The following is a 21,703-nucleotide window of genomic DNA, read 5'->3' on the forward strand; positions in this document are numbered from 1 at the left end:
CAGGGCCAGCCATCCCCATGGGCCGTTTGAAATGCTGGAATTCACCAGATGTTTGCTTTGGATGCTGTTGTGTTGTTTCTGGGCAGGGCCTGAGGAGTGCTGCTGGAGCAGGCACAGTGCCTTGGGCAGCCGTGCCAAGGAAACGATGCCCACTGCTGGGAGCTCTGCCCGCTCTGTAAACAAAAAGGGCCGCTTGCCCTGATCTGTGGCCCTGTGGAAATGAGGAGAAAGGTGGCTCGGCTCAGATCCTGGGGAAAGCTGGAGCAGGACCAGGAGGAGAGCAGCCATTTCCAGGCTCCAGGCATTTGGCTTCCTCTATGTGTTCCCTCTGTGGTTCTCCACCGCTGCCTGTGAGCAGCCAAATGAAATGTATAGCACAACATCCTGATGCCTGGGGCGAACTGCAGACTTCACCCAAGGAGGCTGTCTCATAGGACAGAAATAAAACAAAACAATAGATGCTGTAAGTCCAGGATTTGTCCAGCACAGCCAGCCTTCCCCTCTCCCCGCCTCCTCTTCCCCTCCAGCAGTTACCCAAAACCTTCTGGGGCCCTTTGCCTGGCAGATCAGTTGTGGGGCAGCTCCTGGGAACCGCCTGCAGCTTTGAACACTTCGGGGATGTGGCTGTCCAGTTTGGAGATGATTTTGTAAATAGGTTTCTTCCAGGAGGGGTCAGCATCCCTGCCTGCCCTCACGGCACTGAAGAACTCCTGCAGTGTCAAGCTGGCCACCTCCAGGAAGCGGCTGGGCACCTGCAGACAGACGGGTGAGTGGGCCCCAGCAGGTGGGTCCCCGTGCCCCACACCCCAGCCCCTCACCTGGAAGTCATTCCCCTTGTTATAGTGCATGTTGAGGGCACGAAAGAGCTCCGAGTCCCGTGAGACACGCAGGGCCGTGGCCTCAGCAACGCCCTCCAGCAGGGCCTGCCGGGCAAACTTCTCCACCTGGATGTAGTAGAACTCACGGAAGTTGCTGAACCATTTGATGAGCTGGGAGTTGATGCAGCGGCTGAACTGTCAGGGCACAGTGGAGAGGTGGGCTCTCAACAAACCAGAACTGAAATCCCACACCCCTCGATCCCACCCTGCATCCCACAGTAGGTCTACCTGCACATCGAGGAAGTAGGACCTCAGCAGAGCCGAGCTGGGGTAGCGGGTGAAGAAGAACATCAGCTTGGCCTTCTTCAGGTGGCCAGGGGTCAGCGCCTCCTAGATGTGGGCTTGGAGTCAAGGAAAGCCTGCACGTGGCAGCTCTGGCCTGCCATAGCCCATCCCTACAGCCTGGTGTCATGGGATGGCTGAGGAGGGTCCTCAGGGTCCTACTTGAGCTGGGACACTCAGAGCAGGGTGCCCAGACCCATATCCAGGTGGCTTTTGGAGATCTCCAAGGAGGACACTCCACAGCCTCTGAGAAACCTGTGCCAGGACAGTTAAATTAACAAGGACATTATCCAAATGCCTCTTGGATGCTGACGGGTGTGGGGCATCAGCCACCTTTCTGGGAAGGCTGTTCCAGTGTTTGACCCCTCAGTATTTAAGTCATGGAGTGGAGACTTGTCTTTTTCCATCAGCATCCCCGAGGAGCCAGGCTACTCCTTCTGCCCCAAAGGATACGTAGGTAGGGGTGAGGGATGTTCTGTTCCCCTCCACCATTCTAGGGCCCAGGGGCCTCACTGTCAATGGCCGCAGCTTGGTAACTGCCCAGCGTGTATCTGGGGGCTCCAGGGGCCACCTCTCTGAGGCAGTAGGGCTGCCCCAGTGGTTGTGTGGAGTGTAGACCAGCAGCTGGGCCAGCAGTTGACTGTCCTGCACTGCTGGACCAGCTGAGCCTGGCCTGTGACCCACACTGGGTGCCTGATGGGGATTTCTGTCCCCATCTGGGCTGAAGGATCTGACCTGAGGGCTCTTTCCCAATGATAGTGATGGTGCCTCTGGACGAGGTGAGCCCAGGGTGCTCGGGGAGGGTGCCTTAGCAAGTGGTTTTCTGCCTTTCCCAGCAGGAAAACACTCTCCGCTGGCATCCAGCCCTAGCTCTAGCTGCTGCTGTAGGAGATGGCTGGCTGCCTTTGGCCACACAGTCTTCAAGACGGAGTCCACCACGCGGGATGTCACCCCAGCCAGCTCGTGCTTCAGGGCCTGAGAGAGCACTCTGGCCACTGAGGGCAGGGCACCTGCACTGCCCCTGCCTTCTTCATGCTCGCCAGCACTGGGCCCATCCACCTCCAGGATGCTCTCACAGATAATGGCAGTATGTGGATGGTGGGTAGTGGCAACACCATCGCTGCCCACTCTGTCTCCATCTTTCCCAGGAAGCAGCTGCAGTTTCTTGGCACTTTCCTGGCTTTGGGCAGCATCCCCAGAGGCACAGACCTGGGAGAACCTCTCCTGAAGGTACCTCAGCTGCTGCTCTAGAAAGCAGAGCTGCTCCCTCAGCTGCTGGCACTCAGCTGTGTGGGGGCTGCCCATGGCCGGTGCCCCTTGCCCAGCCACCTCCGCACCCTGCTGCTGGGGCACCCTCGGCTTCCTCTTACCCCTATGGGGCACTTCCCCACCCCTCTCCCTGCCCTGCCCCAAACCTCCCTCCATGCCCATGAATGAGGCCTGGTGGGCTGGAGGGAGACTCATGCCTTGGATGATGCTCTCCACCCTAGCCCTCTTGGCTTGTAGGTAGTCATCAGAGAGCTGCTCCCCATCGGCTGCACAGGGCACAGGAGCAGGGCCACAGGTTCTGGTGGCAGCCAGGGCTTGTGCTGCTTCTCTGAGAGGCACACCAAGTTCATAGCCCTGGGACAGCTCCATTGCAGAGGAAGGGAAAAGGGTGCAGGGATCCAGGCTCCTGCTAACTGCTGTGTGGCTGAGCAGCTGTGACATGAGGGATGAGCTAGGGGAAGACAACAGAGAGTCCCTCTGGAAACAGGGCTCTGTTTTCAGCCCTTGGCTATGCCTTGTGGTAACACAGCCTCTGTCCTGCTCGGGGGCGGTCCTGCCATTCCTCGTGTCCTCCTTCTGCCTGGGCACCAGTGAGCTACACTGCAGCTGGTAGGGGATCATTTCCAGGGATGGACTGGCGGGTGTTCCCAGCGATGCTTCTGTCAGCTAGAGGTACAGAGCTGAAGAAAGAGTAAAATTTCACCTGGCAGAACCAAATATAGCTCCCCTCCATGCATGCTGACATGACAGATTTTCCCAGCTCCCGACTGACAGCAGGCATTTATGGTGCCTGGAGCCCACTTCCAACAGTTTGGGCCTTGAATGTGCCCAAAAGTGAGGGCTGTCTGCACCACAGTTTTGCCCTGGAGGGGCTGGAGATCCATCTCACTGTGCCTTGACCACAGCTTCTGCCCTGCCCCCAGGAAACAGGAGCCTCAGGTGTGTGGGCATAGGCTCAAAGTGATAAGCAGAAAGGGATATCACCTTTGGCAAGAGTCCCCTTTGAGCTCGTGGACTGTGGTACAAGGTCACTGAGCACCAGATAGAGCCTTCCTCCAGGTGTACCTGGGCAAATGTGTTTGCAGCTGCCACTGAGCACTGTCAGGGTGCCCAGGAATAGGGACAGCAGCCAGAGCTCCACAGAAGGCATTCACAGCATGGAGCAGTCAGAGTCCTGAGGGCACGGGGATGAGCAGCATCTGCCTTCCCACTGTGCTGGGCTTATGGGAAGGGGCACAGCAAGGGGCTATAAGCAGAAAAAGTACAGTATGACTGCTACTAGCAGGACATGCTGGGATAGCGCTGGTAAGGGCTTGTTAAAACAGAGAATAAAAGGGATGGGGATTACTGGAGAAGAGAAGAATTCCTGAGCCAGCAGCCTCAAGCTTAAAATTGTCACACTGAGTGCAGGCAGCCAGCCACCCCTCCTCTCGTTCACTCTGACACCTTTGAAACAGGAATAGCAAAAGCTTGTGTCCTGGGCCATTACAGAGTAACCATCCCTATGGGATGCTCTCTCACCAACCACATTAATTAGCATCAGCTCTGCATGCCTGAAGTGGTTTATGCCTTTTTGAGCCATCTTTAAAGAGCCTGAGATTCTTTCACCTATATCCAGATACATCTGATCATTCTCAGTGCTGTTAATCTCCTGTCCCCGTGGCTTTTCTCTGCTCTCACTCTTTTCAGCAGGTCACCTGTTATCAATTAGCCCTTTATTCCAGGTTGGTGTTTGGGAGAGCAGCTCTACCTTTGGAATATCACACACCACAACCCATCACTCCAGTGCAGGTCCTTGGGCAAGTCTTCCCTGTAAATTGCACTGCCCCATCATTTTGGTAGACCATTATCCCTCTCCCCTCCTCTGTCACACCTCTCTGGACCTTTTGCTGCTGCTCTATCTGTGATAAACCATTTTCCTGGCTGCCTGGCAGCACTTGTTGCTCTCCATGTAGTCTCCCCTCCCTCCCAGCTGCAAGCTTTCCATTTCCCCAGCAGTGTGCCTGCTTGCTCTGCCCAAGGTCAGCACGAGGCCCAGCTGCCGGCAGCTTTTGTTCACCCCTCTCACAGCTTGCTTCACCCTCAGCCACACACCACTCCTCAGAGTAACAGCTGCCTATGGTAAAGCCACACAGCAAGTGCAAGGTACACATATATCTCATTCATTCTTCAGACTTTCTACACAGGGAGCCTCAGCTGGAGGACAAGAGAGAAGCGAGGGGCTTCCCAGAATCAGTCCATATCCAGACCTGGCCCAAATAAACTGCTCCCACTAATGGGGTCTTCTCCCCGCAGGTAGCAGGTGGGTGCTCCCATCCCTGCTCCTGCTACCAGCCTTTACCAGTGCAGTCTTCCAAAATAGTAAAAAGAAGCAGATGTTCCTCCAAACTGAACCAAAAAACAAGGATTAAAAGGAAGTTGCCTGGAGAAACAGGCAAGTGAGTCCTCCCCATGCAGCAGCCACCCCCATCCACTTCTTTCTGAGAGCACCATGCACTGGGCAGCCTGTCACCCCACAGCCTTTCCAAGCTGCACTATTTCTGCCTCCAGTGAAGGGCCCCAGCCCAAGCAGCATGTCCCTCAGTGCCCCACTCACCTGGGCTGCCAAGGTGCGGGATGTGTGCTGGGTGCTGCAGGATGCTGGAGGAGCCACCCGGCAAGTCCTCCTGCTACGCCCATGTCCTATAAAGAGGGAGTGGGGTGGCTGGAGGCAGCCAACCGGCTGGGAACAACTCCTGAATATGCAGATGGATGGCCAGGGGTCCAGCCACCTGCCTCAGCATCCCCCAGGCTTACAGAAATGATAACAACGTTGTTGATTCTATATCTCCCCAAACACGTTCAAAAGGACAAGTGTTTGGAGAGGATACATGACTTTATTCTGGGCAGGGCACAAGGTGGAATATTCCCACAAATCAAGTACTCTGAGTCTTTATGCTGGCTTCCATTTATAGCCAAAAGTTATCACTATATCCTTACCTAATACATAAGTGACACCTGTCCATTACGTATTCATATGTTTATGTAAGTTTAAGGTTATATAACATATTCAGTTCTTCTGCGTTTGCACAGGGGTCTTTAGTGATCATCTGGGGAGACATCCCACTCCTCGCTTTATCCGTATTCGGGCACAAGGACATTTAGTCTGTTCTGATTGGTTCCTCTTTTGGACTTGTGCCCTCATCTCAAGGATGCTGTCCCTGTGTGTCTAATTTATGGCAGTCTTGGATCTTTGAAGAGAAACATCCCATCTCAGGAAGGTTGTTTATCAGAGATAAGAAGGACATCTGGAACTTAAAGCAGAGCTTCAACTTTGAGCAAAACACCTCAGACAGACAAAAATGTCAGATCAGCTTTTGAAACATCACCAGCACTAGGCTGAGCAGCCCATCAGTTCCCCATGTCCATCATGGCAGAGCACTATGCAATGCCTGTCAGGCTCTGCAGCTCGGCTGTGCTTTGGCAGCTGAGAGGCTGAGGCCCATGAGGAGGGAATCTCTGGAGCAGAGAACTCTATCCAATGGTCATGGCTCCAAGCTGATAGAGTTCAAAGAGCTTTTAGAGGATGCTCTCAGATGCAGGGTTTGAATTTCAGGTGGTCCTATATGGAGCTAGAAGTTGGACTCGATGATCCTTGTGGGTCCCTTCCAACTTGGGACATTCAGCAATGCTGTGCAAAGTCAGTACCTTGCTGACTGCAGGGTGCTCTAGAGATATTCCTACTACCAGCACATCCAAGATGGAGCTGCCAGGCCAAGAGCAGATGGAACTCCTGGAGCTGGACAAAACCAAGTCGCCTCTGACATTTCCAGGTTGCCATCTATATTTCATAAACACTGTGATGCTCATTTTATTAGGCAGGTGGCTGTGGTGAAAAGCAGCCTGACATGGGGCAGCCCTACTCAAGGGTCTCAGCCCCTTACAGACAGTCGGCAGAGGCACCCCTGGCATTGAGCCTTCCTGGCACAGCTGCCTTGTTTGACAGCCATCAGATTCTCTGTGCCCTGCTCTATTCCTTCTACCTTTTAGCCCATTTTTGTTCACTTTGGTTTGTGGTTCTGTTATTTCCCGTAGCTGTCTGCTGAGCTCCTTGTCCATTTCTAATCAAGCTGACAGCAGCTCTGTTCTACGCAGGGCTGACGGCAGGACACGGCAAGGTGAGCATGAATCCCACCAGCACGGCTTCCCTGCAGCAAGCCACACCCGGATCCCACCAACAGCGCACAGCCAGGAGCCCAGCATGGCTGCCAGCACAGACACAGCTCAGACCCGGAGCTCTGCCCTCGGTCCCCACGCAGTGTCAGTGCCGTTATCGGTGCAGCACAGCCGGCCCGTGGCACAGCAGCACGACGCCCCGCTCAGCGCCCCCCGCCCGCCGCCACGCCCGGCTCCCCCCGCCGCAGCACTTGGTGCGGCCCTAAGCGCTTCCGGCTCGCGCCGGGCCTGCATCCGGTGTCCGCCCTCCAGCTCCTCCCGCCGCTGCCGCGATGCTGCTGCTGTGGCGGTCGCGCTGCCTGGGCCGGGCGCTGGGCCGCTCGGTGCGCACCCTGCGGCAGGTACGGCCCGGAGCGGGTGGCGGCGGGAGCGGGGACGGGCGGCCGGCCGCCATGCTTGGGACAGCGGGATCGGCGGCGCCAAGGGCACCGGGACGCGACCGGCTCGGCCCCGCCGCCGATCCGGGGCGGGAGCACGGCGGGTGGTGCGGCCTCGGTGCTGAGTACCGGGACGGAGGGAGCGGGGCGGGCTGGCCAAGGGGGAGAGGGAGCCGGGACTGCGAGGGAACCGGGACCGGGACGGAGCCCTCGGCTCGGCCGCTCCGCTCTTCCCTTTGGCGGCCGCTGTGGTGCCGGAATTGCAGGTGCCTGTCGTTAAGCACACGGGTACACGCGCGTATTGTACAGCGCACTGACAGCGGTTTGTAACTGTGTGTTTGGTTACGTTCCTAACGGTGAACCTGTGCTGTGGTGGCACCGTGGTTACCGTGCTTGTTGAAGTGTCGCTTTAATAATAGTTATTTTTTTATCAGCATTTATGGTGCTGTGTAACTATGCAGAACAGGTGGAGAATACAGACGTTTTCAAAAGCGATTTGCAAAGAGAGAGGCCACAGCTGAACAGCAGGTGGGCAGTGAGCTGAGGGTGTCCTGCTTGAGGAGGAGGAAAAGCGGTACGGTGAGAGGTGAAGGATGTAGTGGCAGCTTGACATCTCTTGGGGTAGGGATGCGGGGAGTAAGTGCTGGTGCAGGGATAACATGGGGCTGGGGGGAGCCGTGAAAGGAGTAGTGGAGCGTGGCAGGTCTGTGCTGGGAGAAGTGAAAACAACAGACGTGGACAAAAATCAGAAGTGTCCAACTGAATGGAAGAATGGTGAAGTCAGCAGGAAACAGCACGTGGAGGGAGGGGACGGCTGGGTTTAGTGCTTGGGAAGAAGAAGGAGGTTTATACATCAAGTTGGAATCATGCAGGTGCCACTGAGGCTTCTGTCCAGATGAGTCCGATGCTGCAGCTGAGTGGTGACCCAAGGCAGTGCCAAGAGGAGCAAGAGGTTCTGAAGAGGGATGATGTGATGGGAGCTGTCAGCTCTACTTTGGCGATGAAATCCTCGCGTTTCTCTGGGGAAGAGTTTATTAAGAACTTCCTCCCGGGCTGATCCCTTCCACATGCAGGAGGAGCTGTCAGCCTGTTGTCTTAGTAACTGTACCCTGTATCCACTCGGAATTGTTATCTCCCTCCTATCTTTGCATCTGCCTTGTTGCGCTATATATAATTGTGTTAAAGACACACGGTGGGTTTTCTGTGAACAGTGTTTTACATCCACCCTTGCTAGTAAAGCAGCAGCCACATTGCTTTGCAGGATCCAGGGCTGGCAAAGTGATTGCTGCAGTCAGAGCTGCTCAGCACTGGGCTCTCACTGTGGCTCTGTGCAATGGGCTGCACTGATGTCTGTGTGTGGTGACCTGCTGGAAGGTGACAGCTCCTTTAAGGTGTGGCCTGAGGTGGCACGTGCTGGGGTCACTTTGACATAACAGCAGTGTAAAAACAATTCGGAGAAGTCATGTGGAACCGGGGGAAAGCATTAATCACTTGTGGTGTGAGTCACTAACAAATTAGAACAAGACTTGTTCCTCCAAGTGAGTGCAGCTGCTTTATACTGACCCACAGTGCTAACACCAACCAGTTGAACATACAGTGTTCCTGTTCTACCAAAGATCTGACACGTGGCATCGCAGTGATTCCTTCAGGGAAAAAGGGATGGGGAAACATGCCTGCTGGGCATCTCAGAGCTGCAAGTGCTGGCACACTGTGCTTAGGGGTGGGCAGAGCAAGGCAGAGAGTGTTTCAGTGTCTTTCATTACAGCTTCTCAGACCGATAGAGCTCTTCTCTCACTTCTTGCGTAGGGCAAAGCAGTGCCATTTTTTCTTTATATTACAGCAGCTGCAGCACACAGACTTGGTTCTTCTCGTGGAGGAGAGCTGCACGTGTGTTTTCTCACAGCTGTTTACTTTAGCACGGACCTTTTAAACTTCTTGTTAAACTTATAGTAAGCTTACACTGGGTCTGTACTCTTTCTTTATGAGTTACTGTCTGGGATGCTTGGATTACCCTTACAACTTTATACAGTTCCCAGGAAAACATTAATGGACAGAGGGAAGCTCATATTCCTTGGCATTTTATTTGAGATTAACTTCAGTGCTATCTGAGATGTCACAGAAATTGGGGAGGATTTGACCAATGCAGGTGTTGAGAATCATGGGGCTTTGGGTGCACGACCAGATGGAGTTAACAGGCGGTTTGTCTTAGTGATCCTGACTTAGGACTGTTTCTGCATGAACTGGAGCAATGCAAGCAGTGCTGGGCTGGGGTTAAGCTGTGTAGCACTCAGGATGGCACTACACCTTGCTCTCCCTTCTCCACAGGCCCTGCTGGTTTTGTTTCTAGGCTGATTTGCAGCCATGTCGACCTGCCTTTAGACAATTGAATTGACTGCACGTTAATATCTGGAAAGGCAAATCTATCCTTGAGTTTGGATAATTGAACTGCCCAGGGGCTAATTTCAGAACCGTTAATAGTTTTGATGATGTGAAGTGTTTGTTGAGTGCATTTTAGGATGTTATATCACTCAGTCCTGTAGATAAGACACAGGATTAAATATCTCTTTGGTCCTTGATGTTTCTGCTGTCTGTGATACATCTCCAGAAGTCATTTTGGTATTTAAGATCAGCTGTATTGCATTTTTCTTGTTCCGGTGATACTGAAGTTGGGGTTTCTACATAAACTTCCATTCTGAAGCAGATGTTCTGAATGACATCTAATCTTTACCTTCTGTATATGCTGCTGGATTAGGACACTCGGAGCTGTTAAAACCATCATTAATTGCATTTTAGTCATGAGTATAGTGGTATTTTCCTACAGATTGTGAAGAACGTTTTGGTTCTCCAGATCTGCAGGTTTGGTGCCAGTGAAAGGTGGTCAATGATTCCTGGGGATGAAGAAAAAGGTCACCAGGAGGTAGAGTCCCCAGTTCACTGAAGGCAGGAGTTAAGGGAAATTCTGACCTTCTGGAGTTCAAAGGCTCTATAGCCTTAAACAGCCAAGAAATAAGTGCTAGGGTCTGTGAGCTTGGGAGTGGTGGAGCCCTTCTTTGGCCCTGGTCTCTTAGGAAAACCAAAGTCCCTGTAGGATGGGTCTGCATATTTGCAGTACTGACTCTTCTTCTCTCTGACAGGGCAACTGTACTCTGGCAAGACGCTCCCTGTCTGGTAAGTCTTACAGTTTGCTGTTGTAGAGACCAGCTCCCTGATAAACTGCTTTGAAAATGTGGGTGAATGTTAACTGAAATGTCAGAATAAATACAACCACGAAGTCATTTGGTGCTTAAACTCTGTTTCCTCAGAGCTGTGCTACCGTTGTATGGGATTACATCACTTACTCCCGAGTCTGCTCTGAGAAATGAGTTAATTCTGCTTATCTTTCCTGGCTATAGAATGTCAGCGTTATTAGCTTTTCAGTAGGGGGTGGTGTCAATATTATATTACCTTTCTTAAAGATCGAGTGGAGAAATGCTGCTTCTTTCTGCTGTTGTGTAATTGAGATAATTATGTTCTACAATTGCTATGCTGATTCTCTTTAAGATCAGTCTGGAAATAGGCCCAGTGCCCTGAAAGAGGCAAAGGACAGGAGTTCAGTAAGTAATAAAAATTGCTGTGTCAGGGCATGTGAGCAGTGTGGCAAGGGGTCACTGATGCCTAGAAAACCCTGAAAAGCTGTGCAAGTATATTCCCTGTTTTAAATATGAAGCAGAATTGTTCTTGGGTCAGTGGGAGAAGAGAGATGGCAGTGACTTGTTACTCTGCCCTATTCTTCATTTTCAATGTGTTTTTCCTTCTTACTGTTCCATGCAATTGTGAGAGTTCTGGAGAGCAACTCTTAGGGAATTGCCACTTTCTTCTGTTAGGATTCCCTTTGTGTTTGTGGGGATGGCTCACCAGCAACTGGGGTTTTAGCAGGACTGGGTGATGTTCCTGTGGGTAACACCATTCTCATTCACAGGTGTGGCTGGCAGCCAGGGACTGGCCTACATCGACAGCAGGAAGCTCATGTAAGTATCCATAGGAGAGCTGTGATATGTAGGGGCTCTAACTGTGATAACATTTGGAAGCTGGAAGGCAGAATGAAGTCAGCTGTCAGAAAATCCTTGTGCATTTCATAGGTGCATGGAGAAAAAAATTGAGTTCTTTGGCTTTTGCAGGTAAGGAACTATGGCACGTTTGGGTAAAATAATGTCTGTCTGGAACCAGATGTCCAGGCAGGAATGAGGAGAGCAGTGATTAATCAATTTCTTCCCTTTGTTTATATGATTGTGAATCTTGTTTGCTCTGTGGTAGCCTCCCAGTAGGATTTCTGTTGTACACATGAAGGGGTGGTCTCTGCAGGAGAAGTGGAGTGGCTCAGGGAGCTCTTGTTCACGTGACAAGGTCTGCATTGCTGAGATGATCTCATTATTTCCACAAATACTTATGTTTGCTTTTTAATCTTAAGAGTGCATCCATAAGAGCTTGATACACTGGTCTGTTCTCTCCAAGCACCCTATATTAGAGGAAATGCTGAAGCACATTTGCTTCAAGTTTCCAAATACAGTCACTTCTCACTGAGTTTCTGAGACCATTACTGAATTGTTTCCATGCTTCTTAGTGGGATTTTTGCCCCTTGATCAAGTAAGTAGGAATCCCTTGGAATAAATACATTTGAACAGCTGAGCAGCCTTCACATTAGCTAAACAAACAAACGTAAATTTTGAGCTTGAGACTGGTGCTGGCAGCTTCCACGGGTACTTGCTTTTTATTCTGTGTTCATCTTACTCTCTTTCTCTCTGCAGAGTAAATAGCTCCAGTGTCTTCACTGTCCGTTACTTCAGAACCACAGCAGTACATAGTAAGTAAAGAGGCAGGAGTCAGTGGGGTGACTCTCGTGTTACCTGTTGCTGTTCTAACAGCAGTTGAAGCTGCCTTTTTCCACTGTTGATCTAAATTCATTGCTGTCACACTTGGTTGGGCAGTGAGCCCTGAAGGTTTTGTCTGCTTTTTCTGTCAAATTGTGACTTACAATCAGGTGGGATTTTCTCTTGTGTTCAAATCTTAATCAATACTGAAGCAAAGAGAAGGTCAGCGTTTGATGAGTGTTTGCCCACTTGCTCTCCTAGAATCCTGGTGATGAGAGTGAAGAGGTGCCAAAAGTTTTGAGCTCTAAATGCGTTCAAGTCTGTCTGTCTGTCTCTCTCACAGGGGATGACGTGGTTACAGTGAACACCCCAGCTTTTGCAGAGTCAGTCACAGAAGGAGATGTCAGGTGGGAGAAAGGTAAGTAGTTGCCTCTTCCCTGCAATTCTCAGCGCCATTCCTTCTGCACTGGACAGCTCGGGGATGGACTGTAGTTAGCTGGCTGACAGACCATTTTGTATTCTTCAGTCTGTGACAAACAAGGCAGGTTAATTACAGTTCTTCTATGGAGTAATGATTGCGATTATTGCTTCAGTTCCTCTGTCCTGAGTAATGTTGGATGAAAAGAGATGTTTAAATTGGAATTGGACTCTATGCAGTAGATAGTTTGAGTTACACTTTTCTTTAGAACATGTGGAAAACCAGGGTAAGAAAATTCTGGGTTAGTGGGGTTACTGCTGTGGGTTAAGAGGGGAGGCTGGAGCACACCACCTTCCTCACAGGGGTCTTCATATCTATCATTCAGCTGTTGGAGACACAGTGGCGGAAGATGAAGTGGTGTGTGAGATTGAAACAGACAAGGTAGGAGTTCTCTGGACCAAAACTTTTTCTGGTTCTCTAGTGAGTACCTTGTATGGCTTCTCTCCAGCTGAGCCTGCACACCCTGCCTGTCTCTCTTGCTTACTTCACGGGGACAAGCTTTTCTCATTAACTGTGAAAGCAGGCTGTGCCTTAAGTGAGATTTGTTTGATAATTCTTCCTTCCTCATGTACTTGGTTAAGCATCAGTGGAGCTGATGTTCGTAGGAGCTGCGATTTCACTCCCTCCTGTCAGGATGCTCTAAGCTTGGAAACCTGTTTGTGTTTAAACGGGAGAAATCCGCAAAGCCATTTGGTATCTTCAGGCTATTTAAAATTTAGCCATTAAGTTTACTCACCCCTTAAAATACTCTTAGGCTTTGAAGTTTGTGCTTAAACTCCCTGCCAAGTTCTGTTTCCAGTGTTGCTGTCAGGAAGGTGCTGGCTGTAGGTCAGTTCTGCATTGTACCTTGAAGCAGGAAGATCAGACTATATGATCCACTGCCAGCATCTCCCACGCTTACAAGTGTTGGTGCAAAACCCCACTGGAGGGCATGCAAACTGGTGGAAATGGTGCAGGACAGAGCTGCTCTCTGTGCCAGAATACAGTGCATGTGCCTGTTGGTATCTTTGCTTGGGCATTCATTTTTCATTCAGTATTTGGGAGAATTTAAAGACTTTCCTTTTTACAGACATCAGTGCAAGTTCCAGCCCCAGCAGCTGGTGTGATTGAGGCCCTTTTGGTACCTGATGGAGGCAAAGTGGAAGGGGGGACACCTCTGTTCAAACTCAGGAAAACTGGAGGTAAGTCAGGCTTTAACTTGCACTTACCTTCCCATTTCAGCCAGTTTTTTTCTAAAGACAGAAGCAAGGCATTTTGGAGGGGTCCTCAGGAGTTTAAAAAAAAAAAAAAAAAGGCATAACTGTAGTCCTTCTGAGAGGGAAACTTACTTTTTAATTATTCTGAAGGAGGCTGCAGTACTAAGCTAAAATTATCTGAGAATTCCCCTAGTATATCTCCTTTCTCCACCCTCTTTAGCATCTATTCTTCTGCACATTGAGGAGCTCTAGGCTGTTGAAAAGTTAAAACACAATGGGATGCGCATGGGGTTGCTCATATAAGTTTATTAATGTAGGGAGTGTAAAGGCAATCTGCTAGAGGATTGAGTTCTGTCGGGTTGGTTGGGCAGTAGAAGCTCTGGTTGCTCTTATGATAATTGCTGTTCCTTTTCTTTTAGCTGCTCCTGCCAAGGCCAAACCAGCAGCAGCTCCTCCTCCTCCTGCAGCACCTGAACCTGTCGCTGCAGCTCCTCCTCCTCCTGCTGCAGCACCAATTCCCACTACAATGCCACCAGTGCCACCTGTGTCAGCTCAGCCCATTGACAGCAAACCAGGTGAGGCAAGAGTCACTTTCCTATATTTTAAAGCCTCTTTTCCATGGGGAAGAATTGGTAAAGTTGACAACAACAGACTGGCACGTATACTGGAGGCCTCCCTGCAAACACCTGTCTGTAGAACTCAGCTGTGCCTAGAGTCTGCTCAGCCCAATTCAAGGCTGCTTAGGCACCTTAGGCAGGTGGCTCAAATTGGCCTTCTATCTCTTAGGGCATTGCTCTCAGCCCCTGGTTTTCCTTTTTGACTGATGTCTTCTTTACCCCTCAGTGTCTGCAGTGAAGCCGGCTGCAGCTCCAGTGGCAGCCCCTCCTGGGGAGGCAGTGCCCAGCAAAGGTGCCAGATCAGAGCATAGGGTAAGCTGTGGGAATAGGGGTCTTGCTGGTTCTTCTCTTGCTGGGTGGTTACTTGTTTTGGCATAACCTGTGAACTTACTGAATGGATCTGTATGTAACTGTTCAAATCCAGCTTGTCAGGGTTGTGACAGATTGGGAAATGCTTTAGAGGAGATGACTGCTTGGAGGTGGCATGGGAAGAGCCAGGTCTGATCTCATGTTGGTCTTTTCTAGAAGAAGGCAGTTCTACTGTGATGCTTTTCAGTTCTGCATTTCAAATGAACTTTTAGTCAAACTGGGCAGCTCTGTTGTGTGACTGATTCCTCGGCTTGTTGTGCTCCTTTTTCAAGGAGACCTGAGGTGAAAACCTTAGCATTTTACTGGTCAACCAGGTAGCAAGAAGGGCCTTTTTTTGTTTCTTGTATGTTTTGCCTCTTGGATGAACTTGAGGCAGTCTCTGCTTATTTCTCTTCTACTTTCAGGTTAAAATGAATAGGATGCGTCAGCGTATTGCCCAGCGGCTGAAGGAGGCTCAGAACACTTGTGCCATGCTAACCACTTTCAACGAGATTGATATGAGGTGAGGAGCAGACCTTTTGTTTTTTAACCTTTGCTAGTAGAAATACGTGAAGGCAGTAGTCTTTTAATAGCAGCGGAGACCTTGCTGCTTGCGTTTGGAAAGACTAATGGTGTCTTCTGACATCCTTAGATGTTTCCCCAACCCATGCTTTTTGATCAGAGCTATGCTGGTGTTGCAGCAGGAGGGGTGCATAGCTTCCTGATGGCCTTTCATTCTTCCAGAGTCATCTATTGCTTGTTAAAGGGGCAACCCAGTTCCTCATCTATGTTGTTCTTAGTGGAGAACTAGTGGATATTGAACAAATGAGCAGGAGTAAGTACTATCATATAGACAATGGCTATTAGGAGACACCAGAAGCATCTGCCAGGTTACTGCCTTTGAAGTTGAGCTTACTTGGCCACCCATGAGGTAGTTCCCCAGAGCTCATCAGCTTCTCAAATGAGCGTTGCACAGGTCTGCAGCCCTTGTTGTCAGATGGCTCAGCTTTCCAGACACAGACCAAGGTCCTTCTCCCTCCCCTCTTGGTAGGTGGGGGTCTCCTTACTCAAGTGCTTGCATGGACGGAGCACTCTAATGGCTTTGGAGGGTGGGCAGCTTATGTTACAGTGCATTAGGGGGAAATTGTGCCCAAATCAAATTGCCTTGTGAAATCCTATTCCGCTCCTTAAGACAAAACATGTAAATATTTGGGTCTCAGAACAATAAGGTTGGCAAAATAGTCTTGATTGGAGGGGAAGTGCTTCAGGGTTATCTCCTCTCTGAGGTTTGCTTAGGTGTCGCTTTACGCTGGCCTCGGGCTCTCATTGCATCTGGTAATCTGGTTTGGATTGATTGCTGTGCTGAGGACTCATGAGGGTCTGAGCTTGGGCCTCCTGCTTCCCGTTGGGGGTCAGCATCTGAAAGGAGTAAGCCATAATGAGTCACTTTCATAGCAAACCTTGTTCTCATTGCTGCAGTCCTTGTGTCTTGGGAGGCACTAATGTCTTTGGGCAGTAATCCTAGCCCTAAACAAGGTTAGGTGCAGGAAAACAAACACTCTAAACCACAGAGACCCCTGCCCCTTGCTGAAACTGTCTCTTCAAAGACTTAAGGTCTCTGGAATCAGGAGAGGTGAACCAAGTAATTTCACAACATCTGTATTAGCTTAGAATAGGCAGAGCTTGTTTAATTTTGTAAACATTCTCAGTTCTAATAAACAGGCCTTATCTGCTTAAGACTATAGCAACGCTGGCACTTGGTTTCATAGCATCTGGGAAGGACTCTTCCATATTCATTCAATTCCCAAAGCCAAAGAGTGGGGTTCAGACATGTCATTGCACTGGCTGGTGCTGGGCTTGCACAGTGGTTGAAGTCTTTTACCTCTATTGTTAACTACATTTTCTCTTCTCTTGGCATTTTTCCTGTGCTGCACTTAGTCAGTGGTGGATCCAGAGGTTCAGCAGGAGTATTTGCAGCTTTATCAAGTCTAAGCAGGAAATATGCCACGCCACATGTTGCTTTTGTGCCTGGCAGTTGCAAGCCTTGTGAAGCTGTCCTGTTGAGTGTAAGGGTCCAGAAGCAGTTCCTGTTAGTTCTTTCGGCAGGAGCTTTCGAGCAACCATTAGCCCATTTCATCTATGCCATTTAAAGGATTCTTGGGGACATTGGTAGTGCAAGTTTGCAGTCCTTGGGATGGCACCGAGATCTATTACAGAGTGAGGGAATGGCATTATCTTGGACTCCCTGCTGACCACTGTTGCATCGTGTTTTGCAGCAACATCCGGGAGATGAGAGCTGTACACAAGGATCCCTTCCTGAAAAAGCACAACCTAAAATTAGGTTTCATGTCAGCTTTTGTCAAAGCTTCAGCTTTTGCTCTGCAGGACCAGCCTATTGTGAATGCAGGTGAGTTGTGACCCTCACGAGGTGAGTCACACATCTTACCAATGAACATGTCAGAGTGGGCAAAAGCAGGTGGCCCAGTCCAAGGCAGGGCTGTTGGCATGGATAAGCAAGTCAAATAGAAGGGGAAGAGGGGACAAAGTCCTTCAGGCTGTCGCTGATGTTGCTAATGCCACTTACGTAGGTAAAGTACATGTTGCCTATTAGCAAGGGGTTGCCAGGGCTGGGGCTGGGACTGTGAGTGCTAAATGTCTTAGCCCCAAGGAAGCTGAGCCTGCTGCTTGGTGTAGTTGCTGTAGGTGCAGTGCAGTTCCTGGTGAGTGTCAGGGGTGTTTGCTCAAACCCAAAAGAAGGGAATAATCAAGACAACATATGAGTAGCACTAACTTCTGTGTAGTATGGTTCCTTTTTGTATATCCTGATGCTTTCCCACAGAGGCAGTGAGGACTCACTTTCTATAGATAAGCAAGCTGTTACAATTTGTGTCTATTTCTGGCCTGCTGAGCTTTTGATCTTTAGGTACTGCATGTATAACATGGCTTTTCTTTCCTCTTTTTTCTTCCAGTGATCGATGACACGACCAAAGAGATTGTGTACAGGGACTATGTGGACATCAGTGTAGCTGTAGCAACTCCTCGGGTAGGTACCTTGGGTGTTCTGGCCATGGTTCCTGTAGCCTTGGATCTGGGATGGTTATATACTTTGAGCCAACACAGCTTGCAGCAGAACCTTACTGATGGCACTGCTTATCTAGATGAGACATCTGATGTGCTGTGGATTGGTGAGGTGGGCTTTGGGAGAAGGTAAAGGACAAAGAACGTTTTGCTGCTGTGCTTAAACATGTAGTAACAGGGTCAATAAAGATTTTGGTGGTGGTTGAGTAGGGCCAAGTTAGGGAAACATGTTTTTCTTGTACTTGTGAGGATATGGTACGGATGATAAAAGTTTTGTATGTTCTGACTAACTCTGCTGTTTTCTCACACCATTTCTGTAAAACATATTCCTACTCAAAACAGGTGTTCCTGCAGAAGGGATGGTATGGGATGGAACACATGCTGAATTAGTTCTTTCCATTGTAAGACAGAGGTTCGGCCAGGGCTGAGATTCTGTCATTGCTGTCAAAGTCTGGGGGAGCTCCCCCATGAAGGGACTCTGTTCTTCTTGGAGAAAGAGATAACAGCTGCCCAGTGCCTCACTCACTATGGTGGATGTGGCCTGGGGATACCGACAGTCCTGGCTGGTTTTACGCGATGTGTTTATAGGCGAAGACAATGTTTCATTCACTGTACAGGGCCCTTGTGGGTGCTGCGCCAGGTTTCCTGGCAGGCTGGCAGAATGTGAGGGAGCTGTGCCAACCACCTGCTGCGGGCTGAGCAGGAGGCACGAGTGGTGCTGAGTTGGGCCAGGCTCCTGCCCAAAAGTGGTTATCTGCTTGACACTGCTGTCCATTTGCTGACTGTGCACTTTGCTTCTTCCTAGGGTCTTGTGGTCCCTGTCGTTAGGAATGTAGAAAATATGAACTATGCTGACATAGAGCGTGCTATCTATGAGCTGGGGGAAAAGGTAAGGAAAGCTGGGAGTGTTTTTGGAAGAGACTGGGGGGGTGTTGGATAGGTGTGAATTGATTTGGTCCCTTTGTGGCGTCATCTGTGACCTCTGACACACTGAGTTGTGTTGTAGGGAACGATCCGGTTACATCTGTAGCTGTGCCCATGCCTTACAGCATAGATCTATCTACTTGTTGCCCTTCCAGAAGACTTCCCACTGTGTATTAGTGATGTGTGTCTTCACCATTCTGTTTTGGAGGCCAAGGCTGAACTGCCCTGGGATAAGTCCCTCTTTTCTGTTTCCTGCACAAGCAGGATTTGGAGTCAAAGGCTAGAAAATCCTTCCCCAGAAACAGCAAATATTGGAGTCCTAGAACAGAATGTGTTTTCAAGTAATCAAGTAATTGCTGCTGGTTTTCAGTTGAACAAATAAATAAGTGAAGCTCTGACCATCAACATTTATTCCTGGGAAGGGTGAACATCCAAACCCTTGTCCTTTGCCATTTGTGCTCTGAGTGGCTTTCTGAGACTATACCTTTCTTCTAGGCACGGAAGAATGAACTGGCTATTGAAGACATGGATGGTGGCACTTTCACAATCAGCAACGGAGGGGTTTTTGGGTCACTCTTTGGGACACCTATCATCAACCCTCCACAGTCTGCTATCTTAGGCATGCATGCCATCTTTGACAGGCCTGTGGCTGTGGGAGGCAAGGTAGGTGGAGCTGCACAGGAGGTTTCAATAAGTAGAGAGGAGGGCTCTGTGGGATAAGGATTGTGCCTCATATGCTGTTTCTAGGGGACGTGATGTCACCTTCTGAAAGGCTTGACTATGATAGGAAAGCCAAGTCTTCCCTAGATTTGAGAGGAGGGTGTCCTGCAGGCAGTAGGGCTGAACACACCAGTACCCGTCTTGTTCTCTCCCTTCAGATCGAGGTCCGGCCCATGATGTACGTGGCACTGACCTACGATCACCGGCTGATTGACGGCAGAGAGGCAGTGACTTTCCTACGCAAGATCAAGGCAGCGGTGGAGGATCCCCGCGTGCTGCTGCTTGACCTGTAGAGCAGCCACACCCTCACACGACCCTCCCAGGGCATAGACGCAGCACCAGCAGGGGCGCAACGCAGGGCATTCAGGAACTGGCTGGGGCCATTCCAGTCTCCTTCCCACCCCTGAGATCAGAGATGTCCCAGAGGGAACTGGGAGGATAGCTCCTACCTCCTTTCCTGTTCTGTTTAATGGATGGTTCAGTCTCTCACTAGGATTGCCACCACTGAACGGCACTGCCTTTCTGGAGCCATCTGTGTGGCATCCTCTCCCTCACGGCACCAAACTCTCACTTCTAGCTTGTCCAATACCACTGGAAAATGCTTGCTGCTGCTGTGCTAGGGTACCCTTCCCTGCCACTCCAAGGTGGGTTCAGCTTTATTTCCTAGCACTGAGGTTCTGGGAGGGGAGGGAGAGGAAAGGCTACTGTTCTGTCCCCGTTTTGCTTGAAAATATATCACTCTCACCTGTCTTGCAAGGGCAGCCTGGGTTCCCCCAGGCCAATTGCAGCAGAGATTTTGATCAGAGCAGAGCTGAGGTAGGTGTTGTGCCCTTGGCAGTGCCCTAATTACACTCCCTCCACAGACTGGAATGCAGTGGTTGCATCTCCCCTGCTTTCTGTCAGAGATCATCTGTCTCTCTCTAGCCTGGCCACTGAGCCACGAATGTTCGTGGCCAGGTGGGCAGAGCCCATGATCTCTGTGGAGGTAGCACTGTTCCTGGGGATGGGAGGCCACCCTTTCACCATGACATGCCCAACACTAGGCTAAGAAACAGCCCCCAGCAGCTGTCCTTGAATCACAGTGTACTGATGGATGGGTCTGCGTGTGAGGGCTTGGCCTGCTACCAGCAGAGAGCTGGGGGGGGTTGGGGGGGCTGGTCTGCAAGTGTAATGTATATGCCAGCCCAAGGCTGCTGGTTTTGGGGGGAGGGGGGCAGTCCTTAATCTGATAGCGCACACATGTACTGGGGAGTGAGGGGGTTGCTAGTGCCTGCAGAGTCTATTACTCTTACCCTCTACACAGAACGTGTAACTAAAATATTTAACACAGCGGATTTTAAATGAAATAAAACTGGTCAACAACTGCAAGGTGGGCTGTGTTTGGGGGGGTGGGTCCTGAGTGAGGCCTTGGGCAGCAGCAGCCTCTGTAGCACAGCATGAGAGTGAGAGAAAGGGGACTGGAGGCGGTGATAGTAAATGGAAGTTTCTCTGGCTCTGAACTCTCCTGTTCTCAAATCCTCTGGCACAGAACTGTCTCTTACTGGAAAATATGAGGTTCTGAGGCTGGAAAGTATCTTTTTTCCAGATTTCTTTGCCTATCAACAGCAAAAAAATCCCAGTGTTTTCTAAGTGGTGTGATGGCCAAGAGCGAGAACTGGGACAAGCTCTCACAGTATGGTTCTGGAGCCAGGTTGGTTTTTTCCTGATACAACAGGGGTTGTGACAGTGAGAAAAAGGATATTAAGGGCTGCAGAGAGAGAAAGGAGGCAAGAAGTGTAAACCGAAAGCTGTCTCATTAGGGGCACTGAGAGCATTTCTGCAAGGAGCTGTCCCTGTGGGAACATTAAGAAACCAATTCCTGGATTGCAGTAGGGTTTTCCCATCTCTCACACAAGCTTCAGAGAATGGCTTGTCTTTACCAGCTATGAGTAAAGGCAGCCTCTTCTGAGAGAAAACTCTTGCACGCACAGCTGCAGTGCTTCCTGGCAGCTAAGGAGGAATGTGTGGCATCAGCTTTCCTTTGTGTCTGACTGAGATAGAAGGTTAGAAGAGGAGGGAAGGGGGGAAAAACCCAAACCTTATGCACCTTCAGAATACAGCAGGGCCTGTACCTGCGTGCAGGAGGCTGGGAAGCAATGCCTGTATTCTGCTGCAGGAGCTCAACTTCTCCTGGGCTCTGCTTCCCTCTGCTGGCCGAGCACTGCTGCTGCTGCCCAGGAGCCAACATAGGAGAGCTGAGCAAGGAGTGGGATGTTTGCAGCTCACCACAGCCAGAGCTGGAACCAGCAGCTGCAGCAGTGCTTCATGCTGCCAGGAGCTTATTAGTACTGGGAAGCTTGGGCAGTGGGAGGTTACTGGGAGAGGACAATCAGAAGTACACTACTGGCAATGCTAGATACTCCTTCAAACTAGAGCTACTTCAATACCCAACAAGTCAAGCTGTGCTAATTCTCATCAGTCATAAAATCAGAGCA

General features: G+C 50.3%; 2 protein-coding genes across 2 annotated transcripts; one reads left to right on the forward strand and one right to left on the reverse strand.

Moving 5' to 3' along the window:
- Nucleotides 1–483: 483 nt before the first annotated feature.
- Nucleotides 484–3,116, reverse strand: PROX2 (prospero homeobox 2). Its single transcript, XM_085549824.1, is given in 5 exon segments — nucleotides 484–752; nucleotides 819–1,013; nucleotides 1,107–1,220; nucleotides 1,222–1,434; nucleotides 1,614–3,116. Coding segments are annotated over 5 exon segments (2,145 nt in total). The 5' UTR covers nucleotides 3,051–3,116; the 3' UTR covers nucleotides 484–566.
- Nucleotides 3,117–6,863: 3,747 nt separating this feature from the next.
- DLST (dihydrolipoamide S-succinyltransferase) lies at nucleotides 6,864–20,597 on the forward strand. Its single transcript, XM_015865094.3, has 15 exons — nucleotides 6,864–6,985; nucleotides 10,156–10,189; nucleotides 10,980–11,028; nucleotides 11,806–11,861; nucleotides 12,212–12,286; nucleotides 12,672–12,727; nucleotides 13,416–13,527; nucleotides 13,962–14,117; nucleotides 14,386–14,471; nucleotides 14,933–15,030; nucleotides 16,784–16,914; nucleotides 17,477–17,550; nucleotides 18,391–18,474; nucleotides 19,005–19,172; nucleotides 19,388–20,597. Exons 1-15 carry the CDS (start codon nucleotides 6,917–6,919, stop codon nucleotides 19,520–19,522), a joined length of 1,383 nt encoding a protein of 460 aa, XP_015720580.1. The 5' UTR covers nucleotides 6,864–6,916; the 3' UTR covers nucleotides 19,523–20,597.
- The last annotated feature ends 1,106 nt before the right edge of the window (nucleotides 20,598–21,703 follow it).

The sequence above is a fragment of the Coturnix japonica genome, chromosome 5, assembly GCF_054131305.1.
Source record: "Coturnix japonica strain WE chromosome 5, WE-NBRP24, whole genome shotgun sequence".
Taxonomy (NCBI): Eukaryota; Metazoa; Chordata; class Aves; order Galliformes; family Phasianidae; genus Coturnix; species Coturnix japonica.

Excerpts from the sequence above, each read along its gene's own strand:
- DLST (XM_015865094.3), top strand. The coding sequence starts at position 6,917 with ATGCTGCTGCTGTGGCGGTCGCGCTGCCTGGGCCGGGCGCTGGGCCGC. Across the intron at positions 11,029-11,805 it reads ATCGACAGCAGGAAGCTCAT|AGTAAATAGCTCCAGTGTCT; the intron begins GTAAGTATCCAT and ends TTCTCTCTGCAG. Across the intron at positions 12,728-13,415 it reads GTGAGATTGAAACAGACAAG|ACATCAGTGCAAGTTCCAGC; the intron begins GTAGGAGTTCTC and ends TCCTTTTTACAG.